At 33.7% G+C, this 18,493-nt stretch overlaps 3 protein-coding genes across 11 annotated transcripts; all 3 read left to right on the forward strand.

Annotated features, from left to right (window-relative positions):
- Positions 1-246: 246 nt before the first annotated feature.
- LOC120070640 (dormancy-associated protein homolog 4-like) lies at positions 247-2,002 on the forward strand. Its single transcript, XM_039022473.1, has 3 exons — positions 247-583; positions 659-776; positions 1,719-2,002. The coding sequence occupies exons 1-3, from the start codon at positions 337-339 to the stop codon at positions 1,744-1,746; spliced, it is 393 nt and encodes a 130-aa protein (XP_038878401.1). The 5' UTR covers positions 247-336; the 3' UTR covers positions 1,747-2,002.
- A 6,631-nt stretch (positions 2,003-8,633) lies between these two features.
- On the forward strand, positions 8,634-13,221 carry LOC120072638 (25.3 kDa vesicle transport protein-like). 5 transcript variants are annotated; one of them, XM_039025086.1, is made up of 6 exons: positions 8,635-8,767; positions 9,638-9,839; positions 10,415-10,575; positions 10,684-10,830; positions 11,622-11,698; positions 12,714-13,221. In XM_039025086.1, the coding sequence occupies exons 2-6, from the start codon at positions 9,652-9,654 to the stop codon at positions 12,795-12,797; spliced, it is 657 nt and encodes a 218-aa protein (XP_038881014.1). In that variant the 5' UTR covers positions 8,635-8,767; positions 9,638-9,651; the 3' UTR covers positions 12,798-13,221. The 5 variants fall into 5 exon arrangements, 4 of the variants coding, with proteins under 4 accessions (XP_038881014.1, XP_038881005.1, XP_038880997.1 ...); XM_039025077.1 differs by having other exon boundaries at positions 8,637-8,767; positions 9,630-9,839; XM_039025069.1 differs by having other exon boundaries at positions 8,647-8,943.
- A 286-nt stretch (positions 13,222-13,507) lies between these two features.
- Positions 13,508-18,170, forward strand: LOC120072613 (peroxisomal (S)-2-hydroxy-acid oxidase GLO4-like). Of its 5 annotated transcripts, none has more exons than XM_039025042.1 (12): positions 13,512-13,734; positions 14,652-14,800; positions 14,876-15,000; positions 15,081-15,127; positions 15,207-15,284; positions 15,396-15,520; positions 15,644-15,701; positions 15,930-15,992; positions 16,071-16,140; positions 16,315-16,415; positions 16,630-16,734; positions 17,848-18,015. In XM_039025042.1, exons 2-12 carry the CDS (start codon positions 14,658-14,660, stop codon positions 17,869-17,871), a joined length of 939 nt encoding a protein of 312 aa, XP_038880970.1. In that variant the 5' UTR covers positions 13,512-13,734; positions 14,652-14,657; the 3' UTR covers positions 17,872-18,015. The 5 variants fall into 5 exon arrangements, with proteins under 5 accessions (XP_038880978.1, XP_038880970.1, XP_038880960.1 ...); XM_039025032.1 differs by having other exon boundaries at positions 13,513-13,829; positions 17,844-18,170; XM_039025024.1 differs by having other exon boundaries at positions 13,517-13,734; positions 17,844-18,170.
- The last annotated feature ends 323 nt before the right edge of the window (positions 18,171-18,493 follow it).

Raw genomic sequence — 18,493 nt, forward strand, 5'->3', positions numbered from 1 at the left:
TATTTTTATAAATAGTTTAAAAAAGGACAATATTATCCTAATTTTTTCAGTTAAAAAGTTATTAATTAAAAAAGGGATTATATAAATGGATGTGAGTGAGAAAATCCAGATTGGAAGCTGCAAAGCCATATAGAAGCCGGGAAGGAAAGAACGCCACTCAATCCCAATTCAATCATTTAACGAGAAGACTTTATTTATTTATTTATTTTTTATTATTATTATCCCTTTGTCTTCGTTCCTTCATTTTGTAGTTGATATTGTTCATTATAAAGCAAAAGCCTTCACCAGGTTCTTCTACAACCTTCTTAGAAGAGAGATAATCATAATTAATTAAAAATGAGTTTTCTCCAAAAATTATGGGACGAAACCCTCGCCGGTCCGGCTCCAGATTCCGGCCTCAGTCGGCTACGTAAGTACAATTCTTTCTCCGCCTCCAGATCTCCGCCGATGTTATCCAACGACGTTGTCTCAAATATTCCTCCAAGTATCCAAATCCCTAGCCCTACGCTCTCTCAGAATCAAACCTCCTTCCCTGAATCGCCGATCGCCTCCTCATCCACGCCGCGGACTCCACCTTCCACTCGTAAGTAGTTCAATTATAATTTTCTGTTCGAATCGAATCTCTTGATTTTGATGGAATCCGACGGTGCTGATGCAGCGCCAGAGACACCCCGAGGAGACGATATGAAGAGACTTGCAAGAAGAAGATCCATTGATTATCCTCGCCGCCGTCCTCTCGAAGGACCTGAACAAACTAGCCCTTCTGTTTATGATTGGTTAGTTTCTTTCCTCCTTTTCTTTTCTTTCTTTTTTCTCTCTCTTTTTTTAAATTATCAAAAATACCCTTAAACTACTAAATTAAACATATACTAACGTATTTGTGAACCATACTTATAGCTGTATCCCATATTATGAGATTTATATTATTTTTCACTGACCTTGATTCGACATTTACTTTCTTGATGTTTGTTGTTTTGTTTACTTCAAGCAATTCATAACTAGATACAACTTATATGAATTTAATAGCAAAAGTTTTCGAGGGTCGTTTTGAAGAAAACTTCAAACTTCAAGAGTTAATGAATTTTTTTAAAAAAAAAATTAGGGGTATAAATGAAATAAACTTCATAATTGAAAGGTATTTTTCATCATTTAACTTTTTTTCCTAATAAAATTATAATATTTTGTTTAAGAAATTATTAATTGACAGTCCATAATTTTTTTAAAAAAGTTTTATAATAGATCCATAAACTCTTTCAATTTTGTGTTGCATAAATTCTTAAACGAATCAATCTTGTACTTGATTAATAGATTTTTAGCTTTCAATTTTGTGATTAATTGAACCTTAACTTGGTTAAAATAAGTTAATCATAAAATTAAAGTTCAAATCTTCAAAACTCCACTTATTGTATTAGAAAAGACCATTAACTTGTTGACATTTTCTAATTAAAAAAAATGAATATTTTATGGCTCTGTGAGACATTAAATTGATATTTATAAACTTTTGAAAATTTAGGAAGTAGACAAAAACTGTTGTTATAGAGTTGTCCCTCTTAGTACAATTTTTTCAATATATCTGGTTATCATTTGAAAAAAAAAACCTTTAAAAACTATTTTTGGAAAACAACTACAAAGGTTTTTTAATTTTAAATTGTTGATGTAATATATTAGAAAGTGAAAGATATAAATGAATTAACATAATTGATGTGATAATTATATAGGATCGTAATAACTGCATTGGATCGTTGACGAACAAGAGAGAAGACCAACGGAAGAAGAGAATGAAGGCTGTAATTTCATGAGGATAAAGTAAAATATCTCTTTTTCCCACTACTATTTTGTTAATATTAGAAGGAACACAAATTTCCATGTACAATATATGTACAGAGTATAATTAGTATATAATAGGAGGATGTACCCGAAAAGACGGATAAAAGGCTTTTTGTATTTGTATATTCAAACTTTCAGTTAATCGCTTTCTAATTTGTATTTTGTTCATTTTCCATTTTCTGTGCAGAAATTAGTCTATTTATTTCTAAATATAGCAAAATATTATTGTTTATAACTGATAGACACTAACAGAATCTATCTTAATCAATCACTAATAGATAATATCATTTTGCTATATTTAAAAAAAATTAGGAATTTTGTCATTTAAAATAATTACTCTGATGATTCATTTCAGTGTTATATGTTTTACTTTTTACATTCTTTCAAATTATTATAAATTAATTAATAGATATTAATATTAAAAATTGATAGCAAAGTGTAGTAAAAATTTAAGGTTAAGAATGTAAATCTTGAAATTTTAAAATCAAAGTAAAAAGAAACTCAAAGTTTAATTATAACATTTTGAGACTTAAGAAATAAATTAAAATAATAATAATAAATTAAAAATTAAAAATGTAATATTTTGAAATCTAGGGACCATGTTAAAATTAGACCGAAAAATTAGGGATTAAAAGTTATTGTTTCCTTATTTAGATGAGTTTGTCTTATTTTGGGTCTCGTTGGTTTACAATTTTTTGTTTTTTTTTTTTGTTTTTTTGGTTTTCTACTTTTTTTAATTAATTGTGCGATTGGTTTCTCCCATTTTTTAATTATAACTTATTTTTTTAGATAAACATTTGAATTTTTAGTTACTTTCTTTAAAATATTTATATTAGAAAAACTACGCCCGTATTGATAACTATTTTATTATAGGTTTCTTTTTAAAAAATATATTTTTTCAAACACTATGCCTCTTTTGATAATCATCTGATCCTATTTGGTAACCATTTCATTTTTTTTTTTTTTTAAAATTAGATCTATTTCCTCCCTATTTCTTACCATGATTTGTATATTTATTAAGTACAATGGTTGAATTATTAGCTAAATTCCAAAAATAGAAACAATTTTTTAAAAGCTATTTGTTTTTAGTTTTCAAATTTTGACATGATTTTTTAAATCATTGGTAAAAAAATAGATAACAAATGAAGTAATTTGGAGGTAGAAATAGTGTTGAATGTCTATAGGCTTAAAAAAAGAAAAAAAATCAAAAAATCAAATGGTTACCAAATGGGGTCAGTTTCTTAGTTTTTGAAATTTGTAATTGTTTTCTATGACTCTTTACTATATGTTTCTTCTTTTCTAACAAAAAGTTCGAATTCTTAGTCAATTTCCAAAAACAAAAATTACTTCCTAAAAATTATGGTTGACAAAATTCCTCGTGGGGTCCCGTCCAATTGGGGTAGGGAATCTCCGGTATGATTGGGGATGGAGTCAAACCGAGGACCTCTTTAGGGTCNTTTAGGGTCCCCAAACCGGGGATGGGGTGAGGATAGGGAGGGTATCCCCGCCCCGTCCCTGACCCCGCCTCAATTAAATTTTTAATATATTTTTCTATATATATAAATAAAAGTAGCTATTTTGCAGTTTGTTTTATGCAAACATCTTTTGCTTAGGATGCCCCACTCGCATGTCTCTACACGAATGACTTTTGAATCACATTGTTTGTATCAATATACAAAGAAGGCCGCATCCTATTGTGTTCCCAATAGATCATTTTAAGATCATTTTGGTTATATACTTAAAATTTGACCCTTTTTTATATCTCTACATAAAGTTTAAGTATTCATATTATAGCCATGAGTTTGTTTATTGGATTTATAAATAAATGCAGTTCAATAACACTTTTATTGAATGAAGTCTCAATAATACCTTTTATTTTTTTTTTGTAAATAGAATATGTTCAATATTTACAAACTACGAGTTTTAGGACATTTTCAACACTTCTCATGCAATGTCCAACGCATAGGCCTCCCTTAGATGTCACTCCGGCCTATTGCATGCTTATGCTCCCCAAGTTTCCTCACATTAACGCATGTAACCTAAGTTGGGCACATGGTTAGTTCAACAACCAACCTTCATGCGTCCAACACCTCCCTCATATGTCCATGATGGTATTCTCAATGCATGCTCACCTAGACTTGGATGTTTGGTTCCTCAACTCAACCCCTAATTCAACTCATAGATTCTTCTTGAGCCTCAAGCACAAACATGCGTCCACCTTCTTCCAAACATGCGTCCATCTAGGGTTTTGGGCTTCTTTGGTGTAACTTCCTCCCAAGGGTTTGCCTTATGCTTCCATCTTACTCCTCCTAGGGTTCCAATGGAATGCATTAGTCTTCCCATTCACTAACCCTAGCCTCTATGTGCCCATCATCTCTCTATGCGCCAAATCTTCTTCCTCTTCCTTCTCCTTTGGCTCCTATTTTCTCTTGTTAGGCATAGTCTTCCTTCATACTCAAGGACTTATCCATATGTTCCCCTTATCTTACTTCTCATTCCATGTATGCGCTCATCTATGCACCCATATGGCCCTGGATGTGCCAATTGCTCCATCTATGTGTCAAAACCTTCTCTCTTTAATGTTTCTTCATCTTGTGGTGTCTTATGAGGTCCAACACTTAGCCAATTTTCTCCTTCCAAGAGTCCTATGTGTCCATCAAGCTTTCCTTATGCGTCCATCTAGTTTTCAATGCATGGCTCACTTAATTCCCCTCATAGCATAGCTTCCTACATCCCCTAAGCATCCAAGGACTTCATCTACTCCCATGCTATGAACTCAACCGTTACTCTCATGGCATAGTTTAGACACAGTCAAAATTTTGGCTCCAAATCTTTCAAGCTTTCAACACTTAGAAAGTTTACTTCCTCCACAGTTTAGAGACTTAGCCAAACTTCTCCAAAGCTTGCACTCCAAGCTTCTTTTACTTCTAAGGGAATTCTATAAGAATGAGGGTGTTACAAGTGAAAGAACTCATATTGAAGGAGATCCTTGAGTAGAAGCGGATCGTCCAAATTCCATTTTTATTGAAAACATAATTTACAGTAAACATACAAGATACGCATTCAAAATAAATTACAGCATGCTTAAACAAGAAAAGGGTTCAAGATACATTACCTTTGAAGACATTTTCTCTTCACGTATCCCTTGAACAATCACGAGCCTTGAACATAGCAACCTTTTGAAGACTTTCTTCAAGAACTTCTCGAACCAAACGGGACACAACCACAATGAGCCTTTGGTATTCTCAGGGTGAGAACCCAAGAGTGGTGGACTTTGACTATTTTGGTTAGGAGGGATTGTTTGAGTTTTGGAGGAAGAAGACTGAAGAACACACAAAACACTTCTGTAATTCTCAATTGTACAACAAATCGCAATGTTCAAACGCTGAGGAAGAAGAGAAAACTATTTTCTTTTATTCCTTTTGCCACAAAATTGAATAACCACCCACTAAGGTGGTTGGAGAGAAAAGAGAAAGTTATTATCCAAAATAATAAAATAATATAAATAAATATGATAACTAACTTATCGTATTATATTTATATTAAACTATATATTATATCGTATAACATATAACCTATAGTTTTAATATCGTATCACATACAACATAAACTATAGTTTATTTTCTCTATTTTATGACATTTAATATAAATCATATTTATATTAAATTTAACCACTATGAATCACATTCATAGAAATATATTTGAATCTCATTCAAATATTTATTTCCTCCATTAAATTATAATGTATCAAATACATTATGACAATTATACCATATATAATTGAAATAATTTAATTGTATCATATATAATTAAATCTCTCTTATGAATTTGAACAATTCAAATTAACCCAAAAACTAATTCTCAACTAAATTTTTTTGAGCTACCAAGGAGACCTTATGGACCTGTAGCTTGAAGCTCCAACGGTATGTGAATAATTAATTAAACTCTTTAATTACATTATCCACCATCCGTTAACTGTCGAGTACTCTACTAAAGATCGATAGCTGCACTCTTCGCACTACAGATATATTTCTGTGTCTATTAGATATAACCAATCAACAATACAATGACCCTTCACAAATTGCTCGTAAGTACAGTTAGGCCAAATTACAGTTTTGCTCCTGTAGTTACATTTAACTTCTTAAGTACTACTGATCCCTCTAATGAATAATACATCATAGTCTCACTATGACTAAACCCCTCTCGGGCCAAGAGAGGGTATGACACCACATTGTTCAAGACCCGGAATCAACCCTTAAGGGAGCAATTTATCTACTTACTCCTGCTTCTGGGAAGGAGTGAATTCCATCTTGTGTAGCTGTGTACCCAGCTTCTCAATCAGACGAATCCCCAAGGCTTGTTAAGTCGGCGATCTGGCCATTCTCACCCATACAAATCAAAAGACTGTCCTCATAGGCAGGAGTTCACAACTCACTTAGGATTGAGGTGAAATGTAAGTCTCTATTATGAACGGTGTTATATAATGAGACTAAACATTTCATGGTCCGGTCTTATATAAACTCCTTTTTATAGAATATCCCCGCTCGCATGTCTAATACATGAATGATTAGGATCATATCATTTGTAGCACTTTACAACAATTGTAATACCTACAAAAAAGGTCGTACTCATAGTGTCACCAGGATAAGGTATCCAACCTTATCCATATACTACATACCATTTAGGTTATCACTTAAACATGATCCACCTATATGTCTCCACATACATGTTTAAGTTACAATGATAATTTTGGATGTTAGTCCATTGATTTGTGGTTAATGCAATTAAAATATCACATATTTTATAGATAAAGTGAATAAAATATCATATATTATTAATCACATAAGAGTTTGTTCATATAAAGTTTACAAACTATAGGACCCTACGAGATTTAGGACATCAACCCCAACAACAAGTACTTTATTTCCTTTCCTAAAAACAAAGTATATATTTTGAAGAATGGGATTGAAATTGGTTTTTCTTCAATAGAAAGTAACTTGTATGTACTAAGGTCATTAGTTACAAAGGCTGTCCCAAATACTAAAATGTTTAGAACGACAACGATAACTAAAAGATAGAGTTTCTTCTAAAGAAAACACCTAACTTTGACATCTAAAGTTAGGTCACATTAATTTCAATAAGATTGAGAGATTAGTTAAGCGTGACCTTCTAAATGGTTTAGAAGAAAACTCTTTACTAGTATGTGAGTCATGCTCTGAAGGCAAAAATGACAAAATGACCTTTTACTAAAAAAGACTATAAAGCCAAAGAGCCCTTGGAGCTTATACATTCAGATTTTTGTGGTTTAATGAATGTAAAAGCAAGAGGATGGTACTAATATTTCATCTCTTTCATAGATGATTATTCAAGGTATGAGTATCTTTATCTAATTCAACATAAGTCTGATGCTTTTGAAAAGTTCAAGAGTATAAGACTGAAGTTGAAAACTTGTTAGATAAAAAGATAAAAAAATACTTTGATATGATCAAGGTGGAGAGTATATGGACCTAAGATTCAAGAACTATATGATAGAACATGGAATAACGTCCCAAATCTCAGCACCTGGTATATCTCAACAAAATGGTATATTAGAAAGCAGAAATAGAACCTTGTTGGACATGAGTCGGTCTATGATGAGCTATGCACAACTTCCTGACTCATTTTGGAATATGAAGTGAATACTGAAGTTTACATTTTGAACAATGTTCTATCAAAGAGTATTTCTGAAACACCTTTTGAGTTTTGGAGAGGTCGTAAAGGTAGTTTACACCACTTCAGGATTTGAGGATGTCTGACACATAAGCTGATGACAAATCCAAAGAAGTTGAAACCTCGTTCAAGAGTGTGTCTATTTGTAGGCTACCCTAAGGCAACGAGAGATGGGTACTTCTTCAATCTAAAAGAAAATAAAGTATTTGTATCGACAAATGCCTCTTTTTTGGAAGAAGATTACATGATGGACCACAAACTACAAAGCAAAATAGTATTAAGTGAAATTTCTAATGAAACTACTGAAACTTCGACGAGAGTTGTTGAAGAGACTAGTAAATCAACACAAGTGGTTCATCTAGTTAAGTACATCCATCTCAAGAGTTGAGATTGTCTTGACGTAGTGGAAGGGTTATGAACCCACATGTTCGCTACATGGGTTTAACAAAAACCCAAAAACCCAAAAACATCACATCTGATGATGGGCTTGAGGATCTATTATCTTACAAGCAAGCAATGGAAGATGTTGACAAAAATGAATGAATTAAAGCCATGAATTTATAAATGGAGTCTATGTACTTCAATTATGTTTGAAAACTTATAGATCAATTTGATGGGCAAAACCTATAGATTGCAAATAGATCTACAAGAGGAAAACGAGTGTAGATGGTAAGGTATAAACCTTTAGACTGGCGGCAAATGAAAGTGACATTGTATTCATTTTCATGCAGAAATATGTACACAGGGAAGTAAATAAATCCTAACAAATTAGCATGTATGCTTTCAAAAAACTTCTTAACTAAATAACAACTTGTCCAAAATTCATACAATATGACCTAACCTTTGTTCTATTAGTAAAAGTTATGTTACATTTACAAATAATTTTAGATGGTATTAGATTTGCTATTATTTTACTGAGATTTTTGTAAATATTTTTATGATTGATGATTCGTTCCTTACAAACGTATGAAATCTAGCATTCTGCTTAAGTCAGAGTACTATCGTATTAAAGGGGTCATATCTATGATATATGATGGAGTAGTGCATTCTAATGTAAGTAAAATGTTAGATTTTATTGAGGACATATCGCTAGCAAATAGGTATCTTAAAAAAGGGAAAAAAGAAGACCTATTTTCATGGGCAAATGGATTTCAATCCCAATCACAACATGGTCCTAGACGTTCCGTGAAGTGTGAGGCAGTGGCTGCCCGCGTTGTGTAACGTGCTGTTCGTATGTATCGCAATAACAAATTCTTGTACACTTTAAAATTCAGTTTTTCACCATTCCATTAAAATTTCAATGCAATTCTTCCATTTAAATTTCTATCTTTTTGTTATTTCCTCGCATAATTTCACAATCCTTTAAATTCCTCTAAACCAAATCAAAACCCCAAATGCAATAATCAGGTACGATTGAAGTTTGCTTTACCTTACTGGTTTCTTTCTGATGTTGCATTTCTACTCGTGCAATTTAACATTGCAACGCACAATGGACAATCGGATAGTGTTTCCGCTGATCACGCTTTCATGATTTTCGTTTTCGAATTTCATTCTGGATTGATTTTGCATCGTTGTTTTCTTTGATGTAAATGACTTCGTTTTCGCTGTGAATTGTAATTGGGATTTCGAATTAGTCTGTGTTCTATGTAATTATTGTTTGATCGAGGAAACTATCGGTTAATTTTTCGCAAAACGTTATCCCAGATGAAGAACACACTTCTTCAGTATAAGTTGTAGTTACGTTGATAATCAGATGGATCTCATTCTTAAAGTATTTTCGTTATTCAGTTCGATTTGGAATTACAAGACTTGTTATTCTTCAGTCTATCTATTTATTTTTGAATCTGCAGTGAAAGGGGGAAGGGTCCTGGAAATATGACCTCACTTTAATGTTTGAAACAAATGTTGAACATTTTGAATCACTAATATGTAATGTCTTATGAAATCATTTTTTTTAACGCAATTTATGTAATTCGAGTAAACTCCCAAGCATATTCAAATTTTTGCTCCTTTTTTTTTTTTTGTGTGTGTGTGTGTGTGTGTCCTGAAACAATTTGACTAAGGTGCTGGTAGTGTTTCAAATTTTATAATAGTTGTGTAGGTGTTAAATCAAAGATGGTGAAGTTGACAATGATTGCCCGTGTTACTGACGGCCTTCCTCTTGCTGAGGGACTAGATGATGGTCGTGATTTGAGAGATGCTGAGTATTACAAGCAGCAAGCCAAAGCGTTGTTTAAGAACTTATCAAGAGGACAGAATGAGCCTTCCAGGATGTCCATTGAAACCGGCTCTTATGTCTTTCAGTATCCTTGCAACATGCAATATTGTTTACCGTGCAATCTTAGATTTGAGTATCAAATGCCTTTCTACTTTCTTGGGTTTATATTTGTATATTTTAATAAATTCATCCTTATCCATTCAGTATTTACTTGAGATGGGCTTTGAATTATTTTTTTTGTTTCTCCAGTTTGAATTTATGTGATGGATGATATCAATGCCCAAATGCTTTTTTAGTTACCTATGAATAACGACCCTTATTCTCTAATTTGTTCGGAAATGTTTTTCTATTTATTTTGGAAGGTTTTAGCTTTTAACCCTTTGGTTGACTGACAATGACTATGAAAGGGATGCTTGTTCTCCTCTAATTGGGTTAGGGGTCTCCGTTCTGTTCTTCCTTATTCTTTTGGACCACCATTTATGCAATACCAAGATCATAGTCTAAAGCAGACTTTGGACTTAACACCAACCATAATGCATGGTTGGAACTGAAACTTTCATGAACTATTGCACTTGAGTCCATTTCTTCCTATATTTATTGCCACTATTCATACTATTGTCGTAGAATTGTCGGATTTTATGCTTCCTTGATGGCATTCAGTTATATAATTGAAGGGCGTGTTTGTTATCTGACAATGTGTGACCGTGCGTACCCAAAAAAACTTGCTTTCCAGTACCTTGAAGACCTTAAGAATGAATTCGAGCATGTTAATGGGGCTCACATTGAAACTGCTGCTAGGCCATATGCATTTATCAAGTTTGGTGCGGGCTGACTTTCTTAATTCCCTTTGTCTTCATTTCTTCTACAAGAACCTTGTTCTCTGTGCCTCTTCTTCTGGATTTGATCTTTCTGTCTTTTATGTTTAAAAGATACATTCATACAGAAAATGAAGAAGCTGTACCAGGATACCCGTACCCAGAGGAATATTGCAAAATTAAATGATGAACTCTATGAAGTGCACCAAATAATGACTCGAAATGTTCAGGAAGTTCTTGGTGTTGGTGAAAAGTTGGATCGTAAGATGTCTTTCCCTATATGCTTCCTCTCTCCAGCTTTTCTCTTCACACACATGCTCATACAAACAAAAAACCAAGGGAGAGGAATAAATTTCTTGTTTAGTTGCTTCTTTCATTCTTTATTGTATTATGCCTATGTTAAGTTATAAAGAGCCGGTTCTGAAATTTGTGAATACAAGCAGTGTGCAAGGTGCAAGGAAGTGAATAGTTGACAACTTGTTTCCTGTTTCCCACAAGTGGGACTAGTTTCCTTTTTGTGATGGTTGGGGATTTTCGTTTTCTGGGTAGGTGGAGGGTTGTATGGGATTTGGGAAAGAAGACAAGAGCCTCTCGTCTTGCTTTACACCAGTATATCTGCGTTTTGTTTTGAAACACCTAAAAAATATAAATATAGAACTTTTACACCCCGTATTGCTTCTTCATGCATTGGCTGGTTATATCTTGTGGTCAATAGTTTACTAGATTGTAAAATACATTCTATTTCTACTTTTATTGAAAGCATTCTCAGCGTATTTGCATCCCTTGTGACTTGATGAGTTGGGAGGATTTCAATTTGAACTTGTTTGAGCAGCTCTTTTGATTAGGTTTGGTCTAATCTTCTGCTCATGCTGTTCTGATTAGCTTAAATATTATTGCAGATTTAAGTGAAGAGTCCTGCTTCCTTATTTTGTTCAGTTTCTGATGAATATAATTCCGTTAAGCACATGAAGTTTTATTTCTTTGTGCCTGGAGTTCTACTATAGTGAGAAACAATATGCTTTGGTATTCTCTTATAATTACAAATTCTGCAGAGGTTAGTGAAATGTCCAGTCGATTAACATCAGAATCTCGCATTTATGCTGACAAGGCAAAAGATTTGAATCGACAGGTTAGTTTTGTCATTTGTGTGGTTTTTCTCCCAACCCACTTATGGAAAAGTCTGTTTGTCTTATATATGAAATGAATGTATACTGTTGTTGCAAGTTTTAGGAACAGGTAGCCGCAATGTACATTACACACAAAGACTTCTCTAGAGATCAATGAAGTTCTCAAAAAAGATTTCTATTATATCCTGGTCATTTTAATAGCTCCCAATTTGTATCCCTCCTATATTATGTGTATTGTTTTGATTTTGGATTATTACAACTTTCTTGGAATGAATATTTAGTGATATGCATTGGGAAGTTGTGAAACCTTAAAAGATTAACTGAGATATTAAGTGTTGAAGCTGAATATGGACTGAGCTTCAATGCTAAATGTCTTATAAGAAAAAAAAGAGCTTCACTACTAGATGAATGTTGTTGATATAGACCTCTCCTGAAAAGATTTTTCTTTTCTTGATAGGAAACAAATTTTATTGATGTATGAAATTTACAAAAAGAGGCCATAGCCCAAGCCAATGGAGTTAAACATTTCTCCAATGGGTCAAAAGGGAAGAAAAGGTGTATGAATTAAAGAAAGAAGTGCTTTTACACCAACTCATAGCATGAAAGATAATAAGATTGAAATAGCTATCAAAAGACCTTCCTTTGTCGGAGAAGAGGCGTTTATTTATCTCCTGGAAAGATTTTCATTCCTAAATTGTGTTCAGAGGCTGTGTTAGACACAATGATAAGCTTGAATGACGCTTGTTTTCTACAATTTGAATAAACATTTATAACGATAACCTGTCAAGTGGGATTGTTTTGAAGAGACGTAAAGTTATTCAGGTCTGGGAGGCCATTTTGCTTTTCTTCATTGAAAACTCTGAGGGAGGTGTCTCTATGATATACTGGGGTTTCTAATCTGATGCTTCAGAAAATAACCCAATAAAACTATAATTTGCCTGGTGTTTTTAGAACTCTAGAATATACTAGTAGCTGATAAGTACTGTTTTAACGTTCTATGCTTTCTTCTATTTGTAGGCTTTGATTCAGAAGTGGGCTCCTGTAGCTATCGTGCTTGGAGTCGTTATTCTCTTATTCTGGGTGAAATCAAAGATTTGGTAACCCAATTCCCGATTCTTGTCCGGATTATTTTGGTGCTCCTCTTCAATGCCGTGGATTGCTGCTTCCATTTTTGGCGTAATTCTCCAGAATATGGAGTCCGTGTTTCAACTTCCAAATTGGGATTGTAGTTCTTGATGACTGAATTAGAATTTAGAACACACGTTTTGTATGACAGGGGAAAGGTGCTCCCTCGTCCACTGTGAGAATTCCTGCCGCTTAATAGTCAGGCTAGAGGAAAATTACATCTTTGTATGATAAGAATTGACCATTCGTATATCTGTGCCTTTCTTTTCTCCACTTTTGTGGTGGTGGGTGAGGGGGATGTGGATTGAACTGCACTACTTCTATTCTATATTTTCTATAGGATGGTATTCCTTTTGTGTTGTTTTACTTGAATGATATTGAATAAAGATATAATTCTGCACGCAGCTAAACCCAGAATCTACTCATTTTGCTTCTATTTTATGAATTTGTTTAAGGAAGAATTAGTCTTGGCACATCTCTGGAATGCAACAGAGGTGATTTTTCGTGCGATTGATAAGTGATAACGGGTTTTAATGTTTGGGCTAGGTCTATTTGATGTTTGGCCCATACTTATACGAGCTTGTTTGACAAGAAGAATAGCTGGCCTTGATATCGGGATTATCAATGTCTAAATTGTCTGGCATGCAAGGGATTATCAATGTCTAAATTGTCTGGCATGTTCCACCACTCATTGGCATCAGCCGTCAGCATCGGTAATATTTATGAATTTAAGACAAACCAGAGTGGTTGGGAAGGCACGTTCACAAAATTAATTTGATAGATATTTTCTAAACTTGCACGCTTTCGTTAGCGATATTTCTGTCTTCAACTGCTACTTGAACTTCCCGATCCATTCTCCACTGAAGGCTGCACTTTCGAGACTGCAAGCTTCGGTCCAAATAACGACATCAAGGTACACTGAATTCAGCTTTTTGAATTGTTTGGGGCAATGATCATGTTTTTCTGTTTATGCACAAGTGGCCAAGTGTTATTCCTTAGATTACATCTGTAAGCTCTACTCTCTGTAGATCTACTGTTTTCTTAAGTGAGTTTTCATGAAGCTTACTTGTATTCCATTTCATTATGAGTAATAAAGTTCGTGGGTCATCTTGCTTTTCTTTGGTTGTGATGCCTTTATAATGTTTATTGCTTCAGTTTTACCTGTCAAGAAAATCACCCTCTAAACTAATTATCAATTAATATTTGTGACTTTGTGTGTACTGTTAATTTGTCATGATTATTTTGGCTACCCATTACGTTGGTACTGTAAGTTTCAGTCGGGAAATTGGGGACCTCATATCTCCCCGTCCTCAATAAGTAGATTAAGATCGTTGTAGAGAAAATAAAGTTGTAATATTACGTGAGAAATTATTTCCAAAGTTTCTCTCTCTTTTTCTCCTCCCAAAAGAACATAAAAGAACACAACTCAATAGTTGAACTTTTGGCAAGACCCTCCTATATTCTTCAATTGTTTGAACAACATATTGATCCATCCTTATTCCTTACTAAAGAATTATAATAATCCGATTATTGACCAAATCGTAAAACAACCATTACAACTATGCCTTCTGTTCTGGTTTAAGTACTTTTCTTTTACTTGATTACTGGGTGTTGTGGAGAACTCACTCTTGCCTCAATTATTTGGATGCATTATCCAAAATTCATACTACCAAAAACTCTTATTATTAATTTTAAGAAAGTTGAGAAAATTCTCTTAATTCAAACCACTGTGCTTCAAGACCTTTCGTGGCTACTAGATCTTCTGTTACTCTTTTCCTAACAAATTTTAGTATCAATCACTGGAGGATGTTCTGGTCTCTATTTTGTCAGGGTAAAATGTCTTCTGAACCAGTGAATGTGAATGACTTCAAAGAATTGGCTAGGTTGGCACTTCCAAAAATGTACTATGATTTCTACGCAGGGGGAGCTGAGGATGAACACACACTTAGAGAGAACATACAAGCTTTCTATAGAATCACGTAATTTTGAAGCAAACTAATAATTATTTTGAAAAAGTCATGCTATATGTTATTCATGGTTTCTATGGTTTATAGGATCCGACCTCGAGTTCTTGTGGATGTGAGCAAAATTGATATGTCAACAACCATATTGGGACATCGCATCTCCACACCTATGCTAGTTGCTCCCACTGCTGCACATAAGTTGGCCTTCCATGAAGGTTAAGCCCTTTGATAATTTTGCTTAGTTAAGAACTGATTTTCATTCTACTTTGTCTTGATCATATATGTGATCTTTCAGGAGAACTAGCCACGGCCAGGGCAGCAGCTGCTGCAAATACTATAATGGTACACTAATGTGACTACAAGCTATAAGTTGATTTACTCGTGCTATTTGGTAATTGAATATAGATGCCATCGTTTGTAGGTTCTGTCCTACTCCTCGACCTGTTCAATAGAGGAAGTTGCCTCTAGCTGTAATGCTGTGCGTTTCTTCCAATTATATGTAAATGACACTTCTTTTGCACATTTTAATATCCCTTTTCAGTCCTTTCCTGTAGCAGCAATCCAATTGTTCCCAAATTTTTAATTTAGTTTCTCATTCTGTAATCATTAGATTTTCAGAAGGCGCGATATCTCGGCTCTGCTTGTTCAAAGAGCTGAGAAATTTGGATACAAGGCAATTATCCTGACTGTTGATACACCTCGGCTTGGTAGAAGGGAGGCTGACATAAAGAACAAGTACCAATGCTTCACATCTCAGTTTCTTTCCCTAGAATATTTTTTATTCCTATCCTGCATACCAATTGCATGCTATTCCTTGGTTTTTGTCTCATCTGGAAAAGCACTTGGTTAAATTTGTAGGATGATTGCACCTCCAGTGAAGAATCTTGAAGGCCTCATTTCTATCAACGTTAACACTGTGAGTAATATTTTGATCATCTGGTTTAGAATGTTAGAATTACCACTCACAAAAACAATGGAGGAATTATTTTTATCTTACTTGATCAGTAATCTGGGATGTGCATACATCCAAGTTCTCTTTCACTTTCCCTCAAGCGTACTACCATGTATCTTAATTCCATATCAAATTCTAAAACCTCATTTCTACTACTCCTAGGCTTATTTACAAACTCACGATCTTATGCAGGATCAAGGTTCAAAATTAGAAACTTATGCCAACGAGATGTTGGATGCATCTCTGTGCTGGGAAGTATGTCCGATGAACTGCTCAGGTTCCTTGTATATCTATTTTCTTTCCAGTTTAGTTATAACATTTTACCATCTACAGGATATAGGTTGGTTAAGATCAATCACTACTCTTCCAATTCTGATAAAAGGGGTTCTCACTCATGAAGATGGTAAGTTTAAGTTAGGTTTTTGAATCAAGTAAAGAACCTTCTTTTATATCATGTGAGTTATGTTTCTAGTTAAAAAACACGAAAGAAAAGAAAGAAAAAAAACAAGAAATAGGAAACAAGAGTTATTAAACGGGGCCTTAGTGTCTAGTTCTTTACATGCTTGATGATTGGCAGCAACAAAAGCTGTGGAAGCAGGTGTTGATGGAATTATTGTGTCCAATCATGGAGCCCGCCAACTCGACTTTGCTCCTGCCACTGTTTCTGTGATTGAAGAGGTATGTTTCATTATGTACTACTACTATATTAGCAAAAGATGTGAAAACAGGGAGATAAAATTAATTTCCACATGACTTCAATTGGATTAGAATGAGAGACAAGCTTTATGAAGTATAGTTGAAAAACATTATCCAACATCTACATGGTTGCTTTACTAAATAACTGTAATAATCTTTTATCAGTATGGTTGTTTTAACAGGAATTTTGATGCAGGTTGTTCATGCTGTCAGGGGTAAAATTCCTGTGCTCTTAGATGGAGGTGTGCGGCGAGGTACAGATGTGTTTAAGGCATTAGCCCTTGGTGCCCAGGCAGTCCTTGTAAGTACTATACCCCCAACTAAAACATCATAAATTTTAGGTAAATAGGCCCTGGATTTTTTTTTTTTTTTTTAATTTTACTTTATGTCCGTTATTCTCTTTCTATTCAATTTTTTCAAAATTCACAAAGGTACTACTAAACACAAAATTGAAAGTTTATGGTTCATCAAATATAAAATTTAATTTTATATCTATTTGATACGCTAATTTTTAAGAAATTTGTAGATATTAGAATTTAGTGGACACAAAGTTAAAAGTTGAGTAACCAATTTGACATTTTTAAGGTTCAAGAACATATTTAATACAAAATTGAAAGTTTAGTGATTTATTAAAATACTTTTTAACATTAGAAACCACATAGATACAAACTTTGAAACTTGAGACACTAAACTTTTAATTTAAAATAGTTTTCATTCTAGGTTAAAAATCACTTTTAGTCCCTAAACTTTCATAAAAGTAACAATTTAGTTTCTAAACTTTTATTTGTAATGATTTAGTCCTTCAACTTTTTATTTTGTAACAATTTAGTTCATAAACTTTATTATGTAACAATTTAGTCTTTATACTTTAAAATTTGTAACAATTTAGTTCCTATTGTAGAAATTAGTGTTAAAATTTAATGAGATTTCTTTCATAAATAAACCGATAAACAAATTAGAGATTCGATATTTTTATGAAATACAAAGTCTACATCATAAAATAATAAAAATTGACATCATCGATAAATTTGTTTGCGTTAGAGACTAAATTGTTATGAATTTAAAAGTACAAGGATTAAATTGTTACATATTAAAGTTCAGAGACTAAATTATCACAAAATTGAAAGTACAGGGTCTAAATCGTTACAAACCAAAGTTCATAGACTAAATTGTTACTTTCATGAAAGTTTAGGAATCAAAAGTATTTTTTAACCTTCAATCTAAGACTTACTCTTCTATTCGCACACAAAAGGTATTCGATGTTAAATAAAATCATGGGGTTGTTGGTTTCAACTTATAATTTAATTATGTTTCTTGTCTCTGAGAAACAATCTCTTGAATAGTGGATTCTTTGATTATATGGGCGTGGATATTCTTTATCATGTTAGAATTGGCTGTGATTTGATTCAGATAGGGAGACCAGTTTTATTTGGGCTAGCAGCAAAGGGAGAGGAGGGAGTGAGAAAAGTGTTGGAAATGCTGAAGAATGAGTTAGAGACAAGTATGGCCCTTTCTGGTTGCCCATGCATCAAGGACATTACTAGAAGCCATGTGAGGACACACTATGATAAACTACAGTCAATGTTGTAATGTCTCTGTATATAATTTAAGCATAGTTGATTTAAGGTGTGTTTGGATTGATATTTTATATAATGAGTTTGAGAAAAAAAGTCATTTTGAGTTAAAAGACTAGAAATGAACTTTTAGAAGACAAAAGAAAAGAATTTTAAGTGACTAGAGATTGAATTTGAGGATTGGTGATTGGCGACCACTTCGTTGATTCGAGGACGGTGGTTGGGGCTTGAATTGTGACGACCAGGATCGTAAATTGGAGATCAACAATTAGAGACCATCACCCGACAATAATTGTTGTCAACCACCCCCAACTGCTGGCGGTCAGGACTAGTGAACAAGGACCTCTCTGACAGTGGTTGGGATTGGTGACTAGTGACCCCTTCGAAAATTGTTGAGACTTGTGATAGCAACCACCTCGATTTGGGAATCAGGACTGGGACTAGGAACTGATGACTAATGACCACTTTAGTGACAGTCAATGGTCG

Source organism: Benincasa hispida, chromosome 1 (assembly GCF_009727055.1).
Source record: "Benincasa hispida cultivar B227 chromosome 1, ASM972705v1, whole genome shotgun sequence".
Classification (NCBI taxonomy): Eukaryota; Viridiplantae; Streptophyta; class Magnoliopsida; order Cucurbitales; family Cucurbitaceae; genus Benincasa; species Benincasa hispida.

Excerpts from the sequence above, each read along its gene's own strand:
- LOC120070640 (XM_039022473.1), top strand. The coding sequence starts at position 337 with ATGAGTTTTCTCCAAAAATTATGGGACGAAACCCTCGCCGGTCCGGCT. Across the intron at positions 584-658 it reads GCGGACTCCACCTTCCACTC|CGCCAGAGACACCCCGAGGA; the intron begins GTAAGTAGTTCA and ends GTGCTGATGCAG. Across the intron at positions 777-1,718 it reads AGCCCTTCTGTTTATGATTG|GATCGTAATAACTGCATTGG; the intron begins GTTAGTTTCTTT and ends ATAATTATATAG.
- LOC120072638 (XM_039025086.1), top strand. The coding sequence starts at position 9,652 with ATGGTGAAGTTGACAATGATTGCCCGTGTTACTGACGGCCTTCCTCTT. Across the intron at positions 9,840-10,414 it reads ACCGGCTCTTATGTCTTTCA|TTATATAATTGAAGGGCGTG; the intron begins GTATCCTTGCAA and ends GATGGCATTCAG. Across the intron at positions 10,576-10,683 it reads ATATGCATTTATCAAGTTTG|ATACATTCATACAGAAAATG; the intron begins GTGCGGGCTGAC and ends TATGTTTAAAAG.
- LOC120072613 (XM_039025014.1), top strand. The coding sequence starts at position 14,628 with ATGTTCTGGTCTCTATTTTGTCAGGGTAAAATGTCTTCTGAACCAGTG. Across the intron at positions 15,285-15,395 it reads TGCGTTTCTTCCAATTATAT|ATTTTCAGAAGGCGCGATAT; the intron begins GTAAATGACACT and ends TGTAATCATTAG. Across the intron at positions 16,416-16,629 it reads CTGTTTCTGTGATTGAAGAG|GTTGTTCATGCTGTCAGGGG; the intron begins GTATGTTTCATT and ends ATTTTGATGCAG.